This window comes from Equus quagga, chromosome 4 (genome assembly GCF_021613505.1).
Source record: "Equus quagga isolate Etosha38 chromosome 4, UCLA_HA_Equagga_1.0, whole genome shotgun sequence".
In the NCBI taxonomy this organism is placed as follows: Eukaryota; Metazoa; Chordata; class Mammalia; order Perissodactyla; family Equidae; genus Equus; species Equus quagga.
The window spans coordinates 94,947,208-94,971,463 of record NC_060270.1 but is presented as its reverse complement, the minus strand read 5'-3'; the positions used below and the strand labels follow the sequence as shown (position 1 = coordinate 94,971,463).

General features: G+C 42.4%; 1 protein-coding gene across 8 annotated transcripts in view; it reads right to left on the bottom strand.

The window, feature by feature from the left end:
- The window catches only part of FMNL2 (formin like 2), a 291,924-nt gene that overhangs the window by 12,655 nt on the left and 255,013 nt on the right, over positions 1 to 24,256 (bottom strand). For 7 of the 8 annotated variants that reach the window (XM_046658832.1, XM_046658830.1, XM_046658828.1 and 4 more), the window contains 11 exons: positions 20,758 to 20,868; positions 18,185 to 18,334; positions 16,324 to 16,425; positions 14,113 to 14,413; positions 13,560 to 13,772; positions 8,113 to 8,237; positions 7,017 to 7,219; positions 5,253 to 5,487; positions 4,068 to 4,136; positions 3,871 to 3,951; positions 2,459 to 2,588 (listed from right to left, as the gene is read on the bottom strand). In XM_046658832.1, the coding sequence (XP_046514788.1) occupies positions 2,459 to 2,588; positions 3,871 to 3,951; positions 4,068 to 4,136; positions 5,253 to 5,487; positions 7,017 to 7,219; positions 8,113 to 8,237; positions 13,560 to 13,772; positions 14,113 to 14,413; positions 16,324 to 16,425; positions 18,185 to 18,334; positions 20,758 to 20,868 (1,720 nt within the window). The remainder of the gene's footprint in view (positions 1 to 2,458; positions 2,589 to 3,870; positions 3,952 to 4,067; positions 4,137 to 5,252; positions 5,488 to 7,016; positions 7,220 to 8,112; positions 8,238 to 13,559; positions 13,773 to 14,112; positions 14,414 to 16,323; positions 16,426 to 18,184; positions 18,335 to 20,757; positions 20,869 to 24,256) is intronic. The other variant, XM_046658831.1, reaches the window with a different exon arrangement.

Here is a 24,256-nt window from a genome sequence, read left to right as displayed (position 1 = left end):
CATTTGCATGTTTAGCCCATTTTGCTAACAAGGAAAAAGCAGCATAATGAGGTTACATGGCCTGTCCCAGGTCACACAGGAGGTGGCAGGGTTGGAGTTCACATAACAACTGTGGACTCCAAATTTTGTGCTTGGACCCAACTATTCCATTTCTTGTACAGAAGATGATAACTTGTTGGTTGGCCTGTAGGCTCAGAGGTTCCTTAACTGTGACAGACCCAAGACCTTATCCTCTACCTAACGCTTTTAACGCTTTTAACTCTTTTGCATTTCTGTGGCTGTCCAGCAGGGGGTAGCATTTTACCTGTGGAACTTTCGTTGTATTGCCCGCTAGGACCCAAAGCAACCTTGGACAGCTTCTTTTTGATAAACAATCCTTCCCTGCGTCAAAAGCATTTATTTGCAGGGAGCTGTCCACCTGCAGTGTGGCCACCCTCCCAGAGCAGGAACACTCCTGCATCCTCCTGCTGGAGGTCTGCGCCCCACCTCTGGCTCCCTACGACGTCCCCCAGCTCGGCACGTGGATGAATTACAGAACAATGCAGTATGTTCTCCCCTCACTAGATTCACACTGTCTTCTTCACCTTTGACTCTTCAATGCTTAGGAAAGTGCCAAGTACATAGGAGGGACTCAGAAAGGTTTGCTGGATAAACGAAAGATGAGTGAATAAATGAATGAAGGTATAAAGAATCCGGGTCAGCTCACCTGGGCACCAGAGAGCAATACAGAAAATTATTCAGCCAGAGAGGACCTCAATCTTCTCCCAACGATTGTCTTCAAATGGCACTTTTGGGCAATCTCATTTGGGCCACTCAAAATGTGCTAATTAGTAAGATACGAATTTTTTTTAACTTTTTCTCTTAACGAGAATTGTGATAGTAAACAACTCCTAATTTAGGCAAATGGAAATGAAAGGAGGAAAATCACTCCGCCAGAGTAGAAGTCCTAGTAACTGCCTGAGAGAGCCCTGGGCCCTCAGTGGGTCTGTCACAGCCCACACCGCACAGTCCTCCACAAGCTATCATTTCCACCTGCCTCTGTCTCCACTAGGGCTTCAGAAGCATCTATCCCAGCAAGAGTGCATCATCTCATTCATTTGTTCATTCACTCATTCATTTGTTCACTCATTCATTTGTTCATTCACTCATTCATTTGTTCATTCGCTCATTCATTATTTCCACCATCAATTTTCTGGGGGCTAAGGGAATTATAAAGATAAATGAAACCTGATTATACTCTTAAGTGCACAGGTTGCAATGGACATGGAAATGGTTAGAATAAAATTTGATAAATCTTGTATGAGAGGGTAGTACAGAGTGCTCTTTGGTAAGACAGGAGGAACAGCCGTGTGCTCTGAGGGAGTCAGAGAAGGTCTTGTCACCAAAGCTTCAATTTGCTAAGTCTGGGGTAGGCCTCAGAAATCTGAATTTATAATAAACACCTTGGCTGCTCCTGGTTCAAGATCACAATTTGAGAATTATGGCCTGTAACCAACTCTGAGGTCAATCTGCCTCTTGTTCCTTTAGAAAAAAGAATAGCCTACTATTCTTTTTTTTTTTTTCTTAAAGATTGGCACCTGAGCTAACATCTTTTGCCACTCTTCTTTTTCTTCCTCTTCTTCTCTCCAAAGCCCCCCAACACACAGTTGTATATTCTAGTTGTAGGTCCTTCTGGTTGTGCTATGTGGATGCCGCCTCTGCATGGCTTGATGAGCGGTGCCATGTCCACACTCGGGATCCGAACTGGTGAAACCCTGGGCCACTGAAGCAGAGCATGCGAACTTAACCACTCAGCCAAAAGGCTGGCCCCCAGCCTACTATTCCTTTGAGAGGACATGGTACATTAGACAGTACACTAAATGAAAAGATGACCCAGGATCTAGCCAAGTTTTGATCACTTTCTACCCATGTGACCTTGGGAAAGACACTTAACCTCTAAAAATGTCAGTTTTCTCATCTAAAACATGAGGATATTTATTACCTAGTACAGCCCAGCTATTTCGGAATCACTGATGATTTAAATGAGAAAGTGCGCAACCATCACAGCAAAGTAACAACCGAGACATACTGATCATTTAACTTGTGCTTAGATGAAAGGCAAAATATTTAGAACTGCCACCTCTGAGCAAGTAGAGCCGCACAAAATCAAACTGAAGTGTGTGTTGGCTGGTGATCCTCCTATCTCAAACGACAGCAATAGAGTAAAAAGGGCAATGAATGGAAGAGGGACGGTGCATGAGACCTGGATCTTCGCAGAGAGGGCACTGAGAGGTCTCCTTCATGTCCATGTTCAATATCGCTCCCAGAAGGGGGCGACACCTGGCCGACGTGTTCCAGCTCAGAGCTCCTGACTTTTTTAAAGGGGTTCTGAAGAGTGTGTGTTTAAGCAGAGAACGGTTCCCTCACGATTTAATGCTTTCAATACCCAAGAGTCACATTAGTAGCTGAAATCAAGCACCTGCAGCAGCCTTCTCCACATAATGAAGCTCATTATAGAAGAGGGACACTTGGTGATATTTCTCCTTGACGACATTCGATATATAGTGCAACAGCGTCTGCTTTCGGTCTGTTGACTTTGTGTCTAAGAGCTGAAAAAAAAAGGGGGATGTGGCTTAGAGGGAGAGATGATAGGAGAGTTACCCACCCGATGACGCTCTCCCACTCACAATGAATAAGTGAATACAGGTGCCTCAAAGCGGACAAAGAACATTCCCACCGGAGATTCAAGACTGGATTTGTTCTTCAGTGAACCAGCCCGCTGATTTCTAAATGACGAGAGGACTTCCTGACCAGGAGAGGTGCTGCACTTTAGGGCAGACTCTAAGCACCCAGAACCGTTCACACATTCGTACCCACGTGAACTCCTCCTCCCCACATCTGCTATTCTGCCCCCCCTGGCTTAAAAGCAGAAAGACTCCAGTTTCAGTGCTCTCGAAAGGGGAGGAGCAGAGTAGGAGTGAGTGTGGAGCCACCAGGTATGGGGCTTCTCTGCTGCAGTCCTCACATTCAGCTCGCTCCTCTCTCGTTCCCCAGCCTCTGATGACCGAAGCAGGTGTGTTTAACGGACCATGACCTTCTGGGGGCCCGAACTGTGACTAAGAGGACGTGTCTCCCCAGGCTGGGGGCTCAACCCACTGCCCAACCTTCTCACGGGGAAGCCACGTCAGCCCCACACAGCCGGGGAGAGAGGGTTCCATGGCGGATTTTCTCTAATCCTGGTCATATAAGTCAGGTGACTCTGTCAAGCAGAGCACCCCTTGCCATCCAGGAAAAAAAGAATTTTTTTAGAAAATACAGAAAAGTATAAAGAAGCAGTTCAAAAAAATTCCCTAATTCCATCGAACCTCTCTGGTAATATCTTAACCTACGTCCATTCAGTTTTTTTCTACATATTTTACTTAGCTGAAATCAAACTGTACATGCAATTGATACCCTGCTTTCTTTTCTAAACACAAAATTCTCTATTTCTTTGAAAACTCTTCATGAATATTTAACAGTTGAAGAACAGTTCACCGTATTAACTATTGTTATAGAATATTTAATCATTTCCCCAAATGTTGGATCTCTATACTGTTGCTAATTATTTGCCATTATAAATGAAATACAGCATCCATAATTCAGACTCCTGAGGAAAGATTCCTAGAAATGGAAACACTGGGTCAAAGTGTATGAGTATTTTTAAGGTTCTAACTGCTTGCTGCCAGATGGGGTTCCAGAAAATTTGTACCAACTGATCCTCCCACTAGCAGAGAATCTTCATAAAACATGCCATCCCCACTTCTAAGAACAGACTCTCTCCGCCCCAGGACTTAATCTTTGCCAGCTGCTTCGTCCCACATAGAGCTCTTGTACTTCTGTTAGGCCACCTACCAGATCTAAACTCTGAAGTTTAAATCCATAAACGGCTCCTCGTTTACTGCTATTCATATAGTTTCCAAGGGCCAAGATGATCTGCAAAAAAAGAAAGGAGAAGCCCATTAGTACAGAATCCCCGGCATTCCCAGGCAGAGGAATGCGGCTGACAAGTCAGCTCTTCCATACGTGTATACGAGGAAAACTTCACTTGCCTCCAGAATTTTCTTGAGTTTCTGCGATGACTTTATAGAAACAGATGCTGCTATAATTGAGTGCAGTTGCTAGATTCCAGCCAAAGGAAGGAAGAGAGGGGGAAAAAAGACATGTTAAAAATGGGAAACTCTAATCGGAAACTAAAAATTAACACAGAAGAAAACAGGCCTGCATTGAGACCTTAAAGCCTTAATGCTGAGATTCTATTTTTCCTAAACGTAAACTTAAGTTGGCCACTAGGTGTTCAGTAACCATACTATTACATGGAAGCTCCTCTCTAAAAGTATTTGAAATAAGAAGCAATGTCAGAACTTGCTTACTACAAAATCTGTAACTAATGAGACCTGCGGTTAGGAGTCAACAGCATCTTCTAGCAGAACCCAATTCCCTGCCTGCCACCTCTAATCAAGTAATACCATTTATATTTTAAAATCAATGGAGTTGTCCAAGAATGAAAACACAACAAAACAGCAAAGGAATGTAATCACCCTCCAGAAGTTCTCAGAACATGTTTTGGGCAGACGTGCCACTATAATCAGTGATTAGTGGAAGTTTATTTATAAACAGAACTGGGAAAGAACTATGACATTTATGTTTATGATATTCCTAAGTCTCTACCAAGTCAACACAAAGGAACTAGATTAACACAGAGGAAATAGCTGGCAATTATTTCTACATCACCACAGTGCACTGTAACAAACTTCCAAGGAAGAAGACTCCTGTAGTAAATTTAATGGTTCCAATGAAAGCCAATAAGCCTGTTTACTAAAGATATGGGATTGTTTTTAGAAATGAAAGGCACATTTTCAGTGTGGCCAACCCAGCCAGAGGACTGGTTTCAGAGAGGACCAAGTTTGAGAAAATGGTTTTCCTTGTACTCTGTATTGAAGTGTCCTTTGAAATTCAGATGACATCTTTAAACAAAGAAAATGGCACTCTCTAGGGAGAATATCAATATGGAATATGGAGTTTTGTCATTTTCGAATTTACTTGGCATACACAATGTGAAAAAGACGGCCAAAATAAAAATGCAATCTAGAAAGTTCTGGGAAGAAGTCCTCAGAGCCCATGACACTAAGTATAATTCTAGGAGAGACTTAGAAGAAGAAAAAAAAGATCCTCTCTCTCTTTGGACCACTCCGCCCTGCCCCCGAGCTGTGCCCCATCAGCGCTGGTCCACTCACAGGAGTCAGCATCTGAAGGCTTTCAGCAAAGTTCCCAATGAAGGCCATGATAGTCATCTTCTGCATGAGCCTCTCGATCTTACTGAACTGCATCATGAACCGGTCTTCGTCTGATAAGTTCTCCAGGGGCTTCCTTTCCCGCTCATAAAGCCGAAGCACTTTCACTTCATTCTCAGTTGGCAAGAACCTCATCAAACATTCTACAAAATCTACAGGCAGTGTCTTCAAGTCAAATCTGAAGACAGATGTGGACAGGTCAGTATTAGAGAGAAAACCTCCTAGCCTTTCAACCGCACCTTCATCTGGTCCAGCTCACGCACCAACAAGCCCATGAGTTACCAAGCTCTACAGCTGAACTACGAAGACACCTGTTGGTGCCGACTCCTGACTGTGCATCAAGTACCTTCACTGGTCCTTCTTAAAAACCTGGACCTTACCGCAATCACCATGTTCAGTTTTTAGGCTATTAGTATAGCTCTAAGCCTCTAGAAATAAGCAGTAAATGGCAGCAGGAAGAGACAAAAGGCAGGCTGAAGTATCTGATAGTTAAGTGACTCAAGAACACGACTTTGTAGACATGTGAGTACTGCTAATTAAGCAATTAATATTATATATACATGATTACAGAATATCTGGTGAACTCTGTAGAATATTTCAATTAAACCAACAGTTTGGGCTATTTTTCCTTCTTTAGAAGAAAATGCATCCAAATGCCTGTACCCTACAGATGTTTTGACTTAAACGCATACATCCCTTGAAGGAATACCAGGGTCCCTGTGGATGAATGCTCAATTTGAACAGAGTATCTTCTACAACCTCCGTTTTATTCTCTGGACAATCTTTGTTTAGCAAAATAATGGAATTACATTTAATCATCATGACAAACAAGGTATTTCAAGATTGAAAACCAGAATGCATATAAGGTTTCAACATCAGAAATCAGAATAGACTATAGGAGGCACTCGACTATTAGATTACGATCCCGGCTAAAGACATGAAATTGGAACAAACGATTTCTCAGTGCCATTTACTTCTCTAAGAGTCTCTGAGCAAAATTTATGAAATACCAATTTATGATGAATTAGTTCCTGAAACGTCTAACATCCTTATCACATTTAAAAGTTACCATGACCACAAGAACAACAGGAAGATTTTTCTAATAGAAAAGTAAACAAAATCAATGCCTTCTCTGCAGTTCCAGGATTAAAAAAAGAACTGAACTTTAAGATGTCCTAAAAGTGCTAAGAACAACAGAAATCACATTTCTATTGTTACGAATTAAAATACGCATCTGTATCATATTTGCATCTGGCACCGAACTGTATCATTCCATGAATTCCATCAAATTTGGATTCAACAAATCTGGATAAAATTCACATATTCCAGAGAAAACTGACATTTTCTCCCCTTTCTTAGCATCTGCAACCCTCCTCTCAAATTTCCTTTTAGGTAAGCACTGCTGTAGGCCCATGTAACAGAGCAGACCAATATAATAAATGATGTCACAATCCAGTGTGATTCTCCTAAAACAATTAATTACTCACTCTAACACAGCACTCCTGAGGGTAATTTCTGGTTCCCTTCTTCAGGGTTAGCATTGTATTCAACTCTGAAGTCACATATGTAACAACCTGGTGTGTGCATACCAAGAATCGCTTTTTCTTAATCTTACCCAACTATGGAAATATTTATCAGTTCACAACTTTTTTTCATCTTTATCCTAAATTTACTAGGATACAATTTTCCAGAATGCTCTGAACTTACACGTGAATAGCTTTACATATTTCATCAGCGGTCTTTCCAGCTTTCCTTAAAGTGATGGCGAGATTTTTGGCCCTATTTGCTTCCAGTAGCGTCACTTTGTTTGATCCCTTCTGTGTTATTTTCTGTTTGCTTGAAGAAAGATCAATGGCAGGACCTTGGGCTTTTGTCTTAAATATTTCCTCAAATTCATCCACATTTAAATCCTGGGGTAGAAAGATGAAACAGGCAACTTGGGTTATACTTAAAAATTAAGTCAGGAAGCCACCATTTAGACGGTTTCTTAAGTGTCAAAGAACTCAGTTTTTCTACTCAATACTTGTCTGTGATCGTGGCTTGCTCTATTTTCCTATTTGCGTTAGAGTGTGACTTACGCCACATATACGGACCTGAACAGACAACTGATTCCAACCAGCCAATTCAAACGCCTTTCAATAATTACCTTGCAGGGATGGCCACCACAGACTATCCATCAAACCAGCTACTGAGTGTGATTATTGAGTCCTTATTCGCTTATAGTTCAATAAACCATTTTTATGCCTTTTTACAAATTAAGGGCAGAGACTGTGTCAGATATATATTTTATGGCATACACTGAAGAGGCTCAAAACTATTCATTTTAACATAACTTTTTAAACACAGTTTTAGAACCACCTTACAAAACAACATGTAATTTTTTTTTTCTTATGAGGAATATTAGCCCTGAGCTAACATCTGCTGCCAATCCTCCTCTTTTTGCTGAGGAAGACTGGCCATGAGCTAACATCAGTGCCCATCTTCCTCTACTTTATATGTGGGACGCCTGCCACAGCATGACTTGCCAAGCTGTGCCATGTTCGCACCTGGGATCCAAACCGGCGAACACTGGGGCTGCAGAAGCAGAACGTGAGCACTTAACCACTGCGCTACTGGGCTGGCCCCACAGCACGTAACTTTATTGTCTGATATTGTAAATCCTTTTCTTCTTTACATCAAGGCACCTAAGACACTGGCACTTCACCGCTGAAACCTCCAGGTTAACTTCCAGACTTCCAGAGCACCCATTTTAGCTTTGCTGCACAGAGAGGGCCCCCCATTTTCTACCCAACAAGAAAGATACCTCCAGAATTCGCTCGTCGTCAATTTCGTTGAAGACTGTGCCATTGATCTGATTTGGCTTCAGGGCGACCCAGTTAAAAACTGGCATTCGGAATTTCGTCTTGATTGGCTTCTTAATTTTCACAGCTACAGAGGTCAGAGAGAATGAAATTAAGATTCCACCAAGACCCCAAGAACAATCAGACAACAGTCCCTGCAGATGACACTTTAACACTGGAGGAAGGCTGGCAGGAGGTGCCCAGGTGTTTTTAAATATGAAAGACATCACACACGGCTTTGGCCAGAGCAATCTGAGGTCATCATTTGGTCGAAGGATACAACAGTGTGTTAAAGTCCTCCAAGAGCCAGAGGTGCTTTTTTTTCAATGTAGGCAACTAGATTGCTGCATTATAGTCACAATGTTAGGACAATACGTAGAACAAATAAAGTGTTGGGGAGCAAAAATTATTATTCATATTTATTAGATAGCAGAGAGGGCAAATACTCCATGACTTAGTTTGACATCTGTGAGCATGAGTTGAATTGTGACATCCTAAATTCTTGGTTCTAGAACACATATTTCCAAACAAATCTTAAAAGATGATCAGAGACTGCAGATAGTGGCTGTCTAAACCACCAGGAATGTAACATCAAAAGGGCTGACTTCCAGCCAGAGCAATACATTCCCGTGGAGGATTTCAATGATGGGGATTATATCGGCTGCTGAGTTATTTCAAACAGACTAAGGGCTATGAACAGCCCAAAATAGAAAATGTTTAAGACGACAGAAGGGTACTTAGAAACCAAGATTTGTACTGCTTTTTGATAACAGCCACAGTCCCTTCCTCCTCTTTTTGGAGAGCAAGTTCTCCCCAGGAGTCAGCTGTGTGTGACTAGAAGGCATTGATGAACTCACTAAAAATACTGAGACCCTCTTAGTAGAGAGGAAGGGATCTACGCTTGAGGGGTCAGGGGAAAGCACCAACTCCACTACTTTGGGGAAATGAGCTAAAAAAAAATAAGTAATCTGTTAGAAATTCCATTACTTAATTACACATCATAAAGAAGTCTTCCCAAACCATTTAGCTACATATCTATACATCTATAGAGATATATGCCTTCTTAAGTCTGTCCTGGGATGCCCACCACACTATTTGGGAGCTTCACTATTTGCCATCATTAGCACAGGAGGGAAGTTCAGTGCAGAACAAAACAAACTCAACACAAGACTAGGCTTTCCCCTGGCTGCCTGCCTCAGTGGGAGGCAACTGAAAAGGGGAGACAGACGGTGCCTCTCATTCCTCCAGAGTTACGAAGGCCATAGAAACAGCAGGAATGTCATCTGATAAATCCACACAAAGGCATGCAGGAACACAGAAACACAGCTTTTGCCAAACCAGGCCTTTCCACCACCAAATGTGACACTTTAGTCCCCACGACCCACTCCTGTTGGGTAGTGAGGATACGCACACTCCCCATTCCTCGCCACACTTCATTTTGGTCTATACTACCCAGCAAAACCCTGTTCTCCATGGGAGCAAGGAACAGACCTTCCTCTAGTCGGGCACTTCAGCAATGTTGACTGAGAAGAAGGGGGAGCGGGGGAGGGGATCTTTTCATAGTCTGAGGTGACAGGTCAGTGCCATATGGTTCCACCATCCCGCCACAGATGCTTTAGGCCTCAGGACATTCACTAAAAGTCACTCCATTTGTAGCCACCCTACTTTTTAACTCTTTAGCAAGATTAGGAATAAGCCTGAAATCAGAACACAGGCAAAAAAGTTCTCTTTGGAAAGGCTGTCCTGACTCTGACTGGGGAATGCAGCGGTAGGTTAGGGCAGGAGGGGCCTATCAGTGGCCCCAATAGACACCGTGTTCTTGGTGTTCAGATTAAAGGAAGTGGCTCTGCATGGGTAGGTGGGTGTTTCACAGGGAGAGCTGGAGACCAAGGGGACTAAAAGAGCAGCATCCAGCAGCTTTTCCTTATTCTGTGGAGGAGCTTTCCTTTTTCTCTCAGAATAAGTCTAAATTCCTTCTACACTTGAGGCCTTAGATCCAACTACAAAAATTAAAAGAAAAAACACTCCTTTTCTCAGGGGGAAAGGAATGTGGCATATGAAATCCAGGATGTCTGCTTAAAGGACCATAATCTCTTCTACAGGTTCAACTAAAATGTGTGGGCAAACCTGGGGTAACAGTCAGCCAACACCAAGACTTCCCGCAGACACAAAGTCAAGATGTAATGGATCAATGTGAGATGGAGTGGAAAGATGTCAAGGCACAGTGTGACCAACAGGAAAACATGGCAAATACTGAACACACTCAGTGAGGAGCAACCTACAGAAAAGCTTGATTGGCCCATCTTTTGTGGAAGCAGAAAGAACAAAGAAAATACAAAAAAATATATTAGATATGGTTAGAGTCAAGCGGCTCAGCAGTTCACGCACTCTTAGCATAGAATTTCATGCTTCTTGGACACATTTCACAAGGCAGCACAGAGCCAAAAATTCATTTCCATTCAGGCCTGCCTTGAAGACTCACTTATTATTTTGCTTATAAAAAAATTCCTTTTTAGAAGAGGGGAAAAAAATGATTTCATTATAATGGTCCCAAACAGCCATATTGAATTGCACTAGGTATTCCATAAGATATGAACAATTTCTAAATGAAAAATAATCAGCCGAAGTCCAAATTCTCATTGTGAAGTTCCAAAGCACATTCTCTCAAAGAGACAGCAAAGGTTACAGCCTGCCCAGCGAGTGGTCTGTCACAGACGACCTAACCAGGAAATGGGAGACAGATAACTCGATCACAGATTTGAGGAAGTAAGCCCTATACTGCAAATGCATATTTCACATTACTAGTATTTTCTCTAAAAAATGGAAAGAAAACTCAACGACATACACCTAGGGGACCACCTCCTGGTCTCCTGTCTTGGCCACCAGAAACACACCTGTTCACTGCCTAGTGAAGACATAAGACACCCTATTGCCTGTGGATCCAGAGACCCAGGGATGTCACAGGTTTATGGCTGCCCATGAGTCTGTGGCCTATCATCTCACCTCTACTTCTTGGCTCTACTGGAACATCCGGATTCTCTCTGGCCTCAGTTCCAGAAGAGAGAGACAGTTACTGAACACACTGGCAAAACATCTCACAAAATGGGCTACAACCACTAAGTATTCACAGCCAAATTAAGGATAAGTAGTGAAAAGAGATTAAAGGTCTTGTAGAAATTGCCTGATCTCAAGCTATCAAAGACTCATAAGTATGTTACAACCCTTACATCTTGTAAAACAGAACATCTTGTAATTGTTTAATGGACACTTACAGCACTAACGAGGAGTTTCCTCAATCCCACATACCGCCCTCTAAATCGTATGAGACACAAAGAGGACAACTCCCAATTGAACTGCAACAACCCTGAAGGTAACAGTGGGCAAGCAGCTGAACACAGAGTTCCACTTCCTAAGATTGAGGCAATCAACAGAGCCAACACATTTTAAGTAGTAGGAAAAACCCAGGCAAAAAAATTAACCAGAGGGGACAAGAGCCATTCAGAAGGGAGCCTTGGACCTGCGCATCTCAGCCTCTTGGTTCTTTTGCTCTTTTGCCAAGGCAGTTCTGAGTTCCTAGTTCCGTTAGAGCTCAGGTGAATGGAAATGGAAGCCGTATCACACGTTAGGCTTTGCCAGAGAGAAGGGAGGCAGTACCAAAGGAGAGACACCACAGTGTCTCTCACTGCATGCCCTTCGGGGGCTACAAGGAAAGCCTACAAGTGAGCCCAGGTGCACACGACAATTCAAAGTGTTCACACACAGTCACAACAGCCTGTTGACAGAACAGATTCCTGAGGCTTGTTAAGAGGTTTTTTGTTTGTTTACATTGCGAAATCCAACAGTTCCAAAATGATACTCCTCCAACTTTTATCCTTCAGAAGCAATAAAAGTTCTAGAAAAAAGCAGTAGATGGGGGAGACCTTGAAAGGTAGAAATAAGTCACGGGTTTACTGCAAACATTACTTTGAACAGGCATCTTGTGTGTTTCTTCCACAGTTTGTGTCTTTTTTTTTTTTTGTGGAAGATTAGCCCTGGGCTAACATCTGCTGCCAATCCTCCTCTTTTGCTGAGGAAGCCTGGCCCTGAGCTAACATCCGTGCCCATCTTCCTCTACTTTATATGTGGGACGCCTACCACAGCATGGCATGCCAAGTGGTGGCATGTCCAAACCCGAGATCCAAACTGGCAAACCCCGTGCCGCCGAAGTGGAACGTGCGAACTTAACTGCTGCACCACCGGGCCAGCCACTCTTCCACAGTTTTATAGAAGGTGGGGTGGAAGCACTCACCGTGGACTTGATGTGGACCAAGTCTGCTATGGGTGGCTTTCGGGGGTCCAAAAGGGCTTCCATCATTAGGATGAACCAGCCTTAATGATTGTCGGGTAAAGCTGCTGACGGGACACTCCAAGGGACAGAGAGTGGGAAATCTTTGACAGCTGAGACTGGCTTTTAGGCTCTGGGTAAAAGGCTCTGAGAACTATCGCAGCCTTGGAAATGGAGACTATTAGAGGGGTAGTTCTTCGTGGGAAATAAGAGACCTCGTGAAGGGACTGAAGTGGATGAGGAAGCAGAATCATCCATGTCACAGGGATGGTACGGCAAAGCTCGGAGCAATTCCAAACGCCAGAGGAGCACGCCGTGACTGGGAAAATGGCTTGCAATATTTTAGAAAAGAGTAAAAATTCATTCCCATGAATCGAAAATAACAACTTATATTTCAAGGCATTCGAGCACCTCTCTTCCTCTGGCCCCACATCCACCCCTTTTTGTTCCTGGGTGAGGTAAGGATGGTGCATTCTATCCTGGTTAACAGGAGGACAACATGCTTATGTAGAGGCATTTCAAGGCATGCAGACACTGCTGTTGGCAACATTCCCCTTGAAGCGTGATTCCACTACAGTGAATTCTGATATCCTCAAATGCTCAGAAGAAATGCCTGGAAGCCTACAGCAGGCAATTACATAGAAAGGCATTTTCCCTTTTATAGATGGCATCTTGCACAAACATCTTCAAAAAAAGAGCCAGAAGCACCAGCAGCACTGTGTGTCAGAGCTCTGACTACTACAGAGGTCCAGAAGTGTTTGCTGGACCCAATGTAACGCACTGATCCCTAAGAAGGTAACTTGTCTCGCTTCCCTTCTCTAGGGGGGAGAAGCGAAGGTGGGAAGATGGTGTGAGATCAGAACTTCCTGCTAGGGAGAGAGTGACAAAGGCTGCTTAGAGGAAAATGCCTCCTGTGCTGACAACTTCCCCTTTACTGGCTGTATCAGCAGGAATGTTCTCATATTAAGAGGAGATGCATGTGACTGCTAAAGACCTGGACTTTGAAAGAATGGCTTTGAGCCTCTGGAGGGAAGATAAACGAGTATTTCTTACACAAGTACCTAGGTCTTAATTCTGTGCTCTTACCTGCTAATCCTGAGTTGAAAACCACTGTGGGTGAAGACGTCCCAGGCAGCGGGGGTGCAGAGGGAGGAGGGGGAGGTGGTAAAGGAGGAGCTGGCACAGTGTCAGCTGCAGGACCAGGGAGAGGTGGGGGTGGGGGAGGAGGTGGGGGAGGCGGGGGTGGGGGAGGAGGAGGGGGTGGTGGTGGCATAGGTGGGGTTGCTGGACCATTTTGCACTAGCAAAAGAAAAGAAACAAAGTGACTTTGGAAATAGGGGAACGGTTTTTCCTGCAATATGTCATATGCACCTAAAGTATCCAAAAGCAAAACACTGAAAAAAAACAAAGGATTTTTTTCAGAGGCTAAAATGTCCTCATTGACAAATGGGGAATATACGGCAACATACGTGAAATGAAGATTCATAACCTTAATCTCAAAATGTAAAGAGTACTTAAAATCAGTAATTAAAAGAACATGCCAACAAAAGAAGACAAAGGACATAAATGAAAAGTGGATAAAAAAAGAAACACAAACGTCCCAATAGTACACCTCAGTTCTCCCACCAAGGCTTCTTACCTGCTTCAGGAGTGTCTGACGACGGAGGTAGCGCTGGAGGAGGAGGGGGCAAGGGTCCTGTGGAGGCGGCCCCCGTTATTTGTCCCACTGCCATGTCTGACGCCATGGACAATGTACCAGAAGCCACAACCGGCAGTATAGCGATGTCCCCATCCCCCTTCTTCTGAATTTTAATGGTCCCTTGTTTCTCCAGTTCATGAATCTTTTTTTCCAGGGTAGACTGTCTTTGAATGGCTTCTTCTTTTTCTTTGACCATCTTCCTTAATGTGTGAACCTGGGTATTTGCATCTTTGTAGATCTCCTGCAAAAGAGTCCATGGTCAAGAGTTTGTCTTCACATGACATTCGTACCTATTACCATCAGATCGGCAAACTGAGGATAAAAAAAACAACCAAATAAAACAGAAAAGGTTACTCATATATATATATATATATATAGGAGTTCTACAGACTCAGCCAACAAGTCCCATTGATATTCAACTGTTCACTCGTAATGTGTGCTATATATTCTAACAATTGTTATTACTAATGTGGCTTTCCATCAGTAAATGCAGCTAACTCAATTTTCCTTGTGGGTGGAGAGGAATAGGGCAGAGATAACCCAAGAATAATTTGATAGCTGACTTTGGAATATCCTGAGCATGTTCTGGTGGTGCATGTTTTCCTTTCAATTATTTTAAAATTCATTTGTAACTCCTAGACACATATCAGGAAAGGGCCCTAAATCAGACTTGGATAGAAGTCAGACTGGGATTAAAAATCTGCAAAGCATGGGGGCAACCCAGTGGTATAATGGTTAAATTCACGTGCTCTGCTTTGGCAGCCCAGGGTTTGCTGGTTCAGATCCCAGGTGTGGACCTACACACCGCTTATCAAGCCGTGCTGTCGTAGGCGTCCCACGTATAAAGTGGAGGAAGATGGGCACGGATGTTAGCTCAGGGCCAATCTTCCTCAGCAAAAAGAGGAGGATTGCCAGTGGATCTTAGCTCAGGGCTAATCTTCCTCACCAACAAAAAAAAAAATCTGCAAAGCATGGAATAATCTCCTCATGACTAACACGGGACTGACTGTTTTTGAATGGATTTCTCTGGCCTTCACAATGCTCCCCTGACCAAGCTCAGGACAGCAATGGTTGTGACATTTTCCCTTTGGTAATGCAGTTAAACAAAATAAGCCAATGCTCCCCTCCACTAATTACTTATTTCTGTCTAGGTCTTTAGTAGAAAACAAAGAAGTTACAATTGAAAGGCTGTCCCAGTTCCTTTCAGAAGGGCCCCCAGAAGTTCCAGTGAAAGGATTTTATGAAACTTACTTGTTGGGTCTTGTACACATGATCTCTCCCCACAAACCTCTAGCAGGCAGGGAAACATTCTTCACACCCTGTCTATTACTAATAATCTGAGAGTCTGAACTTGAATTGAGTCCATATGCTACAACTTTGTCTCGATGGTGTGCCAGAAAATAAATTTCCTAGAGTTAACTGTAGGACATGTCAGAATATCAAGTAACACACACAGACATGATAACCTTCACATAAAATGTGCCATTTCATTAACAGTGGTGTAAAGGCAAGCCATTTGCCTGAAAGCCCTCCAGGCATTTTGGTGTTTTTATGTTCTGGACCATTCCAAGTACACGGATGGCACTCCATAAGTATCTGACACGGAAGGTAAAATAATGCTGAGGCCAAATAAAATAGCTGGGATTATCTGATAATAAAACAGTTAGGTTGTGCTTTGCCTTTTGTCTTTTTGGTGAACGCCATTAGGTCTCGCCTGTATTGTGATTTCACTGTTTCCATGGCAACCACCAAATCTGGTTTCAAGTAGAAGCAAAGAAGTACAAAGAAGTCCAAATCCTAATAAAAATAAATAAGTGGCATGAATTAAATCCATGCTGTGTTTTTATTTCCAACCAAATGGGTGATCTACGAAATCAAACTCAGACTTGTCCAGATGGGAGAATATTGTTGCTCCCAAAACCTGTAATAGATAAGGCAGTCCTGAACCCCCAGCATCTGATTGCACACACATGTGTGTACAGACCCTAACTATGTGTACTTTTCATTTGAGTATCACCTCTGAAATGGTTCCAATAAATATGCTGCATCAATGCATTCCTCTGACATGAATGTATTCCGTGTTCTACTAGACTACAGCTGGAGCATATTCTCTGCAATGCCATCTGGGGCGGTTGTCATCATCACACTTACTCGAACAACATCCAGCTCCTTGTTCCTCTGCATGAGCTGCTTTTCCAGTTCCACGATCTTGGACATGGCTTCATTCTCTGTGTCTTGCAGTTTTTCAGACAACTGTAAAGTTTTGAAAGGGAAGCTGTGTCACAACACAGGATCATTCTGATCAGGTCCTTGGTTCTCAGAAAGTGTAGCTCAAAGACCCGTCAGAAACCTGCATGTGTCCCACAAGTTGTTTTCTGGAAATGTTAATATTTATAATATGGTTCTGAATACATATTCATTTCCAACAGGAATAAATTTATACGTGAGCCTTAATAAAACCCATACGTCACTCCCTTAGTGTTTCAACACAGTGTTTCTCTCTCCATTTCTGCAGGGCCTAGCAAGGGTAGAGAATGGTAGTTAGAGAGGAGGGGAGGGCCACCTCTCTCTCCCTAAGAAGGTGCTATTAGGCAAAAGTTTTTGACAATTGTTGACCCAGAAAACCTGGTTCAGTTATTACAGGTAACCAGTTGAAAAAATACTACTGCTTGTTTTCACCCAAACTACCCAAACAATAAAAGTCATTTTGGAGGAGCAGTTCAAATAAGCAGGTGAACTACTACAACAGTAAGTGACAGAAGCATGGCTGTGCAATGCCAGCTGAGGCTTCAAAAGAAAGAGTAAGCATGTTATCAGTTATTCTTCCCATAAAGCTCTAAAATCGAGCAACTTCTAATTTCTCACATCTCACTGAAAATGATCACAAGTAAAGAAAATCAGGGAGGCAAGGTGAGGGGTAAGAGTGGAGATTAATGCTGATCAGGTTCAGAATATAATACACATCTGTCAAGGGAAGAAACATCGGGCCCGTAAATGCTCTTCCTCGGCAGGTGCCAACCAGGTCACTGTAGCACTTACAAAGGGAGAGCTTTTGGCTCACCACCGCGGCTTACCCACAAGCCGTGAAGATGCCCATCTTCAGAGCGATAGGAAAAGATGCAAGACCATTAAGCACAGGCAATACCCTTAACTAAGAAAATGCAGAGGAAAATGAATGGACTGTTCAAAGGGGGAAATACTATCCCTCCAAAAAAAGACAATTCATTTCACAATCAAGGACACTGTCAATCAGAGTTCATCAAAAGAATCTGGCCCTCACCATGCTTGGGTTTTTAAAAAGCACCGTTTTTCTGTTCATTCTTGCAGTACTTAAATATTTGTTTAATGGATGAACAAATGAACAACCCCTGAAGGCCTTTAGACTCATATTCAACTTGGTCTGTGGCAAGAAAAATCCCTCAAAGAAAAATGAGTCCCTGCCGCGATCCAGAGTTGACATTATACTGCGAGGACACTCTTCTTCAAAGAAGAGGACATACAGGAATGCTTGCTGACGTCCTTGAAAATGCCTACTGTTGAAACGACTCTATTTAGAAGTTGAGTAACCCTAAGGCAGGAATGTGCAGACATGCATCATGAAGACACTAGATCGTCCTGCCCACTGGCCTGTGTGGACACATTTGGTAGAAGATGACATATTCAGAAGAAGATACTTCTTCACCTGCGGCCACACTCACATATTTCAGTTGTATTTCCCTCTACGTGACGCCAATCATCTAACTCTCCTGTGCCTATAACTAAGATGGCCAGCAACCTGGACTCAGCAGAAACTGAGCAGGTGAGCTAAGGCAAGGCAATGGATTCCACTTAGCATTAACACACCTGCCTTCTCTGAAAGACCTCAGAATAGCTTCTGATAGCTCTCTATCTCAAGCTGAAGCTCATTCCCATACTCCAAATCCTTTCATTCACTGCCATAAAAGCTAACATTTATTCTGCTCTGCACCCAGTTGAAACATAAGCAATTTTCCCTCTTCTGAGATGTAGTTACATGAGAGATGTTTTCTTCCAGTTCTTCCACCCTCTCCAAGGCTGCATTCTTGGTTTCAGCATCTTCCAGGAGAGCTCCGACATCAAACACATTGTCCAGGTAAGCCTGAATCTGTACCTGCAGCTTGTCACTCTCAGTGTGTTTCAGCTTCTAAAAATCAAAATGCAAGAGAAGGCGGTGTTAGCATATCTGTGGAAATAGAACATATTTACCCAACAGCCTACACATGTTTTTGTTTGTTCCAAATAGTCCAGTCTTTCCCAAGAGAAGGTTTGATATATCCTCCTCCTTAAGAGAACTATGGAGTGACCATCTAAGAGGGTACCATCAGATTACTTTCTGGTGAATACCATCTCCCAAATGTACAGACATTTCCTCCCTAAGCCTTCCTATACATCTATTCCCCATGTAGATATATTCCAACCTAAAACATTCCAATACAGGCGAAATCAGGACAATAGAAAAATTAAAAGCAGCTTCAAAAGGGAACAACAGTCACAGGTAACATAAAACCTGAGGGGTATCTGTGTAGCAGAAGAGGTTGAAGTGGGTGGTATCTTGCCTGGGTAGTGATGATAGTCCCCCAGTTGGGAGAGAGAGTTAAGTGGGAGGTGAGGTAGACACTAATAAAGTATATTAGCTCTGGGCTTATTTTAGCACAAATTGCTAGAAACCACCCTCCATGATTACTTCCCCAAGACACTTTCCCAGCAAGAGGAGCGCAGGGCTCCCCAAAGCACAGATCAGGAAGCTTTCCTGCATTCACTGCATCCCAGGGGGAGGCATCCTGACGGAACTCAACTAGCTCTAAGGTGTAATGAGAAGTCAAGCGAATCTTCCTTACAAGTAACATGGAGAACACATGAGTGGCCAGAACAATATCTGGCACATGGATGATGCCAATAAACATTTACTGAACAAATCAACAGCTACTTACAAGGCTGAGTTTTTGTAAACAAAGGAAGTACTTATATATGGCTATAATGTTCTTCTAATCGCCTCTATCTATGAGTCCAGTATCAAAGGATCAAGAAGTTACAGAAATACAGAGTTCTGAAAAAGCTTAAATTTTTAAGAGGAATTCCATTCTACATAAATTCTCAGGAAAATAGATTTTTCTCCTAGGTCTAATTTGAAATCCTACAACTGAGCTTGTTCTGAAGAAAGTATGCTCCATCTTAGTTTAGGAGTCAGAACTGGAAAAGATTTCTGAATAGCGGCAAAGGCTGGAAAGGAAAACAGAGATTAAGCTTTGTGGGATTTTCCACAAGCTTCACAATGAATAACAGGCACTGACCGATGAGTTACTACCTCCCACTGTACCCTGGAGCCCGCAGTGAGCTCTGTGCGGCCATCACAAGACTGAACCCAGAACACCTTAGGAATCTACACACCCAATTTTTGGTCCCATACTGCCATTCTCAGAGCATGTGGGGAAAGAAAACAGACAAACTTTGATCTCAAAGCAGGAAAAAAACTGGATTCCAATACAATATTTTGTCAAAGATATCAGTGGGTCTTTAAATGGGAAAACAACTCAAACAACTCTCTAATGGAAATCCATCATGTTTCTCCCTGTGTAGACTCTTCAGACAACAATAAGGCCAGTCTAGCCCAGGACCCCGCAGTTGGTCTGATGAGGCCCTGAGCTCCAAAGTAACCAATTCTGCAATTCCACCTTGCAAAGAACTGAGGGTACATTCTGTGTAATTCCCTGGCTTCACCCTCTAATGAAGAGGGGCAGCTGAACTCTGGAGATGTCCAAGAAAAGTACTTCTGTCTATCTTCTTCATAGCTAGAAACAGCCTTGAAATTGAGGTCAACCATCCTTGCCCTATCACTAATAGTCTTCCAAATTCAAGCCAACCACTCCTATATAGAGGGGAAAACAAAACCCCCCAAGAGTCCAAGGACAAGGGTACATCCTGCGCACACAGAGCTACTCAAGTCCATTTACGATTTTCACATCAACTTTGTTTCTAAGCTGAAGAACCTGAGGGAACTGTGTGAGCATTGGTAAGGGAGCGGGAGAAAGAGAAACTTTAGATCCCCTTCTCCGAAGAACTAAACGTGGAACTTCTGAAGCTACAAGCACTCTAAGCAGAATTTAACAGCTACATGAAGAAGTCTCCTAGTGTCGATTTCCTCATTTTTTTGATGCACTAAGCATTTATTCAACCCTCCACAGCAGTCTTGGTTTGACTTCCTCTGCCCAGATGGGGTCCCCAGAGTAAGGAAGAATGCAAATTGCTCAACAGCACAGATGAAGGGGACAACGAGACTGGACCCAGACAGAGCTCGGCAGCAGACGAAAACTGCAGCAAGGCTACACGAGGTGATCTGACTCCAGGGCCAAATAGCTGCTGGCAGAAGACAGCCTAGGGTCCCAGGGGGCCAGCAGGAATCCAGTTTCTCTGGCAGACTGCATCACTCAGATTGGTCCCTTTTAACTAGCACTAGAGAAGTTAACTACATAGGCTTTAAGCGTTCTTTAGTCACTACGGAAGTGTATCTTTGAGGGTAACTGATAAATCAAGTCTTACGTTGGAGACAAAGGTTACAGCTATACTTACATCCAAGTATTCGTCCAGGCCTAACTTGGTAAATTCATACTGGAGGTGAACTCTGAAATTCATGTCTTCTACTGAATGGACTACAATATTAATAAACTGCATAGAGGCCACCTGAAATGAAATTGCCAATGGGTGAGACAGCTCCAAACTTGTTTTCTCAGTTTAATCATAAGCACATGCTTTTAACTGCATAAATCTAAGCTCACTTACCAATTTCCTTTTCCTTCATTTCATTAGGTCTTTAAAAATATTTTATATATTTTTTTAAATTTAAAAGTCATAAAGGTACCACAATAAGATACCATTTCACATCCACTAGGATGGCTACAATCAAAACAAAAGACAATAACAAGTGTTGGCAAGGATGTGGAAAAATTGGAACCCTCATCCATTGTTGGTTGGGACGTCAAATAGTGCAGCCACTTCAAAAAGTCTGACAGTTCCTCAGAATTGTTAACTACAGTTACTACACGCCTCAGCAATCACACTTCTAGGTATATAACCAAGAGAAATGAAAATATATGTCCATATAAAAACTTGTACACAAATGTTCATAATAACAAAAAAGCAGGGGGCAAAAAAACAATGAGCATCAACTGATAGATTAAAAAAACATGATATATCCATACAACACAATATTACATGACAATAGAAAGGAATGAAGTACTGATATGTGCTACAACATGGATGAACTTGAAAATGTTATGCTAAGTGAGAAAAGTCAGTCACAAAAGACCACATATATTATGACTCCATTCATATAAAATATCCAGAATGGCAAATCTAGAGAGACAGAAAGCAGGTTAGTAGTTGCTTAGGACTGGGCATGGGGAAAATGGAGCGTGACTGCTAATGGGTAGAGGGATCCATGCAGAGGCAACAAAATATTACACTGCAGGTGTAATTCAGGGAACTGAATTACAACCCTGCAAAAATACTAAAAATATGTTGAACTGTACACTTCATTTTTTTGGTTTCTTATTGTTTTTATTTGTGAGGAAGATTGGCCCTGAGCTAACATCTGTGCCAGTCTTCCTCTATTGTATGTGGAATGCCACCACAGCATGACTTGATGAGTGGTGCTATGTCCACGCCCGGGATCCAAACCTGCAAACCCCAGGCCACTGAACTAGAATGTGTGAACTTACCCACTATGCCACCAGGCTAGCCCCATGAACTGTACACTTTAAATAGGTAAGTTGGATGGTATGTTAATTATATCTCAGTAAAGCTATTTTTAAACAGTCTTATAGGTATATCAAACAAACTGTGTTAGTTATTACAGGTATATTGCAGAAAAATGTAAAAACTATTACAAAGAACATTTAAATCACCTATAGTGGCCCCACAAGATAACTTCTAACATTTCACTGTGGGCCCCACCATTCTAACAGGATCTTAACGGAACCTTTGACCCATTTTTCCATTTTAAACAATCAACCAGTTTCCATTCCATAAAAGCCTTGGATTTACTGCTTTCTTCCCACAACTGCATCAGTGGCCCTGAGACCTGCCCCAGAGAAAGCCAGTCCCCACACTGGTAAGTCACAGAACAGAGTTCAACAGATCTATTTTATTTTTAATAGTGACAGTCAGTTTATTTATGGTGAAAATATCTTACTAATGCTCTTCCTCTATGGTTAAACAGAGTCTGCTGCAAGAAGGCAAATGATTGAGGGACCCAGATTCACATTTACTCTGAAAATTGCCTTACTCTTCCTCTCTCCGCCAAACCCATTTCCTTTATCTTTTTGTAAATTGTTTTAATCCAGTTAGATTCCTCTTTGAGTATGTTATACATTGGATATCTTGGAAGATGTGTAAACTCTCTAGGTTATAAGAGGACGCTATTGAAATTGACTAAAAAATTACTTCAAATTCTTTAGTTAAATGAACTAAAGAAGATTTTCTCAGTTTTTTCTTTTGTCCACAAAAATTAGAGAAAAAGGTCTTATGCTACATTAGAAAAATTTATATTATATTTTATGAGGAATATGTTGTTTGGGAGGTTGTACGACTTAACTGCATTCCTAAGACAGTTTATGAAAAGCCTCATTTTCTGGAGGAAAAATATGGTTGGATTCTGGCATCTTTCCATTTCTCTTCTGAAAGCATGTCTAAATGATCTGTTGAGTTTTATGATATGCCTAAGAGGAAACTATTTGCTAGGTGACACATGAATCGAGCACATAGTACCTGGACACTAGCAGCCTCTAAAAATGGTTCCTCAATGTATGTACATATAAACAAATGAACTCACAAGAAATACACTCTCATCTGTAAACAGTGCAGACATTTGAAAGGACTTAATATAATTTCAGCAGAAACTCAAATGGCAGAGAGATACGCTAGGTATGGTAAATGAGTGAGGTGGGCCATGTATAATACAATAGGGAATGGTGTGGACTGTGATGAACTAGAAAGGATATCTTCAGACAAAAGAATAAAGGGCTACTTGACTCCTGCAGCTGATACTCTGCAAGAACAGAGGCCTAGTGTTACCAGAAATGTTTAAGAAAAGCAGAAATCTGTATTTTTATGAGTAATTTCCAAATTTGGGTGGGGGGGACATCACTGTCAGACTAAACTCACAAGCCTGTAGGCTGGCTTCAGCCTGAAAGCTTGCAGTTTGCAAACTCAGCTTTAAGGAACAAATAAGTTCCCCCTATCAGGGCAGAGGAAAGAAACTGTAGCTTAGCCAGGGCATGACTTTGTTATGCATGTATCACCGGCGCTAACGTTAGCCTCAAACATGCCAAAGAAATTCTAATAACAAGAACTAAAAAGTTAATGTAAAAGTATTCTTGTTTCACATTTATTTTTTACCTTTTTAAAAGGCAAATAACATGCTTTATGGAACAGAAAAGCTGCTCTATAAAGGTCTTCATCTTTCTGACTGATTTTGGAAGGGGCTGAGGGCTAGGATGCATACAAAATTTGAAGACTGGGGAAAAACGTTCACATAAAAGGGTTAGAAATCTGCAAAGCTGTGTTCCATGTTTTACAATCACTAAAGCAATTCAAATGAAAACTTTTCCTGGCATCCAAGCACACGTTTTAGAAGAGTCCACAATGACTGGGGATCTGCTCCAGGCTAGAAGTGATCTGGTAAGATCTCCCGGGTTCCCCAGTTCCCTGGCTTGACTGGATTAGGTCAAAGAAAGACTGCAGACTGGGGTGCACTCCAGGGTAATCTGTCTCAGGAAATTCTCTCTAGCAGATTCCATCTTCAGGCCAGGATTAAGATTTAGGTATATGAATTCAGAAGTGCTCAAACTCCTTTTGCTGTTCGTGCCTGAAGAGGACAGTCCTGCCGCTTGGCCCCAGGTTCCTGAATGTGATCCACCCTGCTAAGGCGATCTGCAGTAGGAGTCCACCCCACAGAATTACCAGAGCAGGAAAGAGATCACAGGGGGAGGATCACGGCTCTATGCTAATCGTGGGGGACACGTAGAGTCAATTTTAAGAACCAAAGCACTTTAGTCTTTGAGAAGTCTGG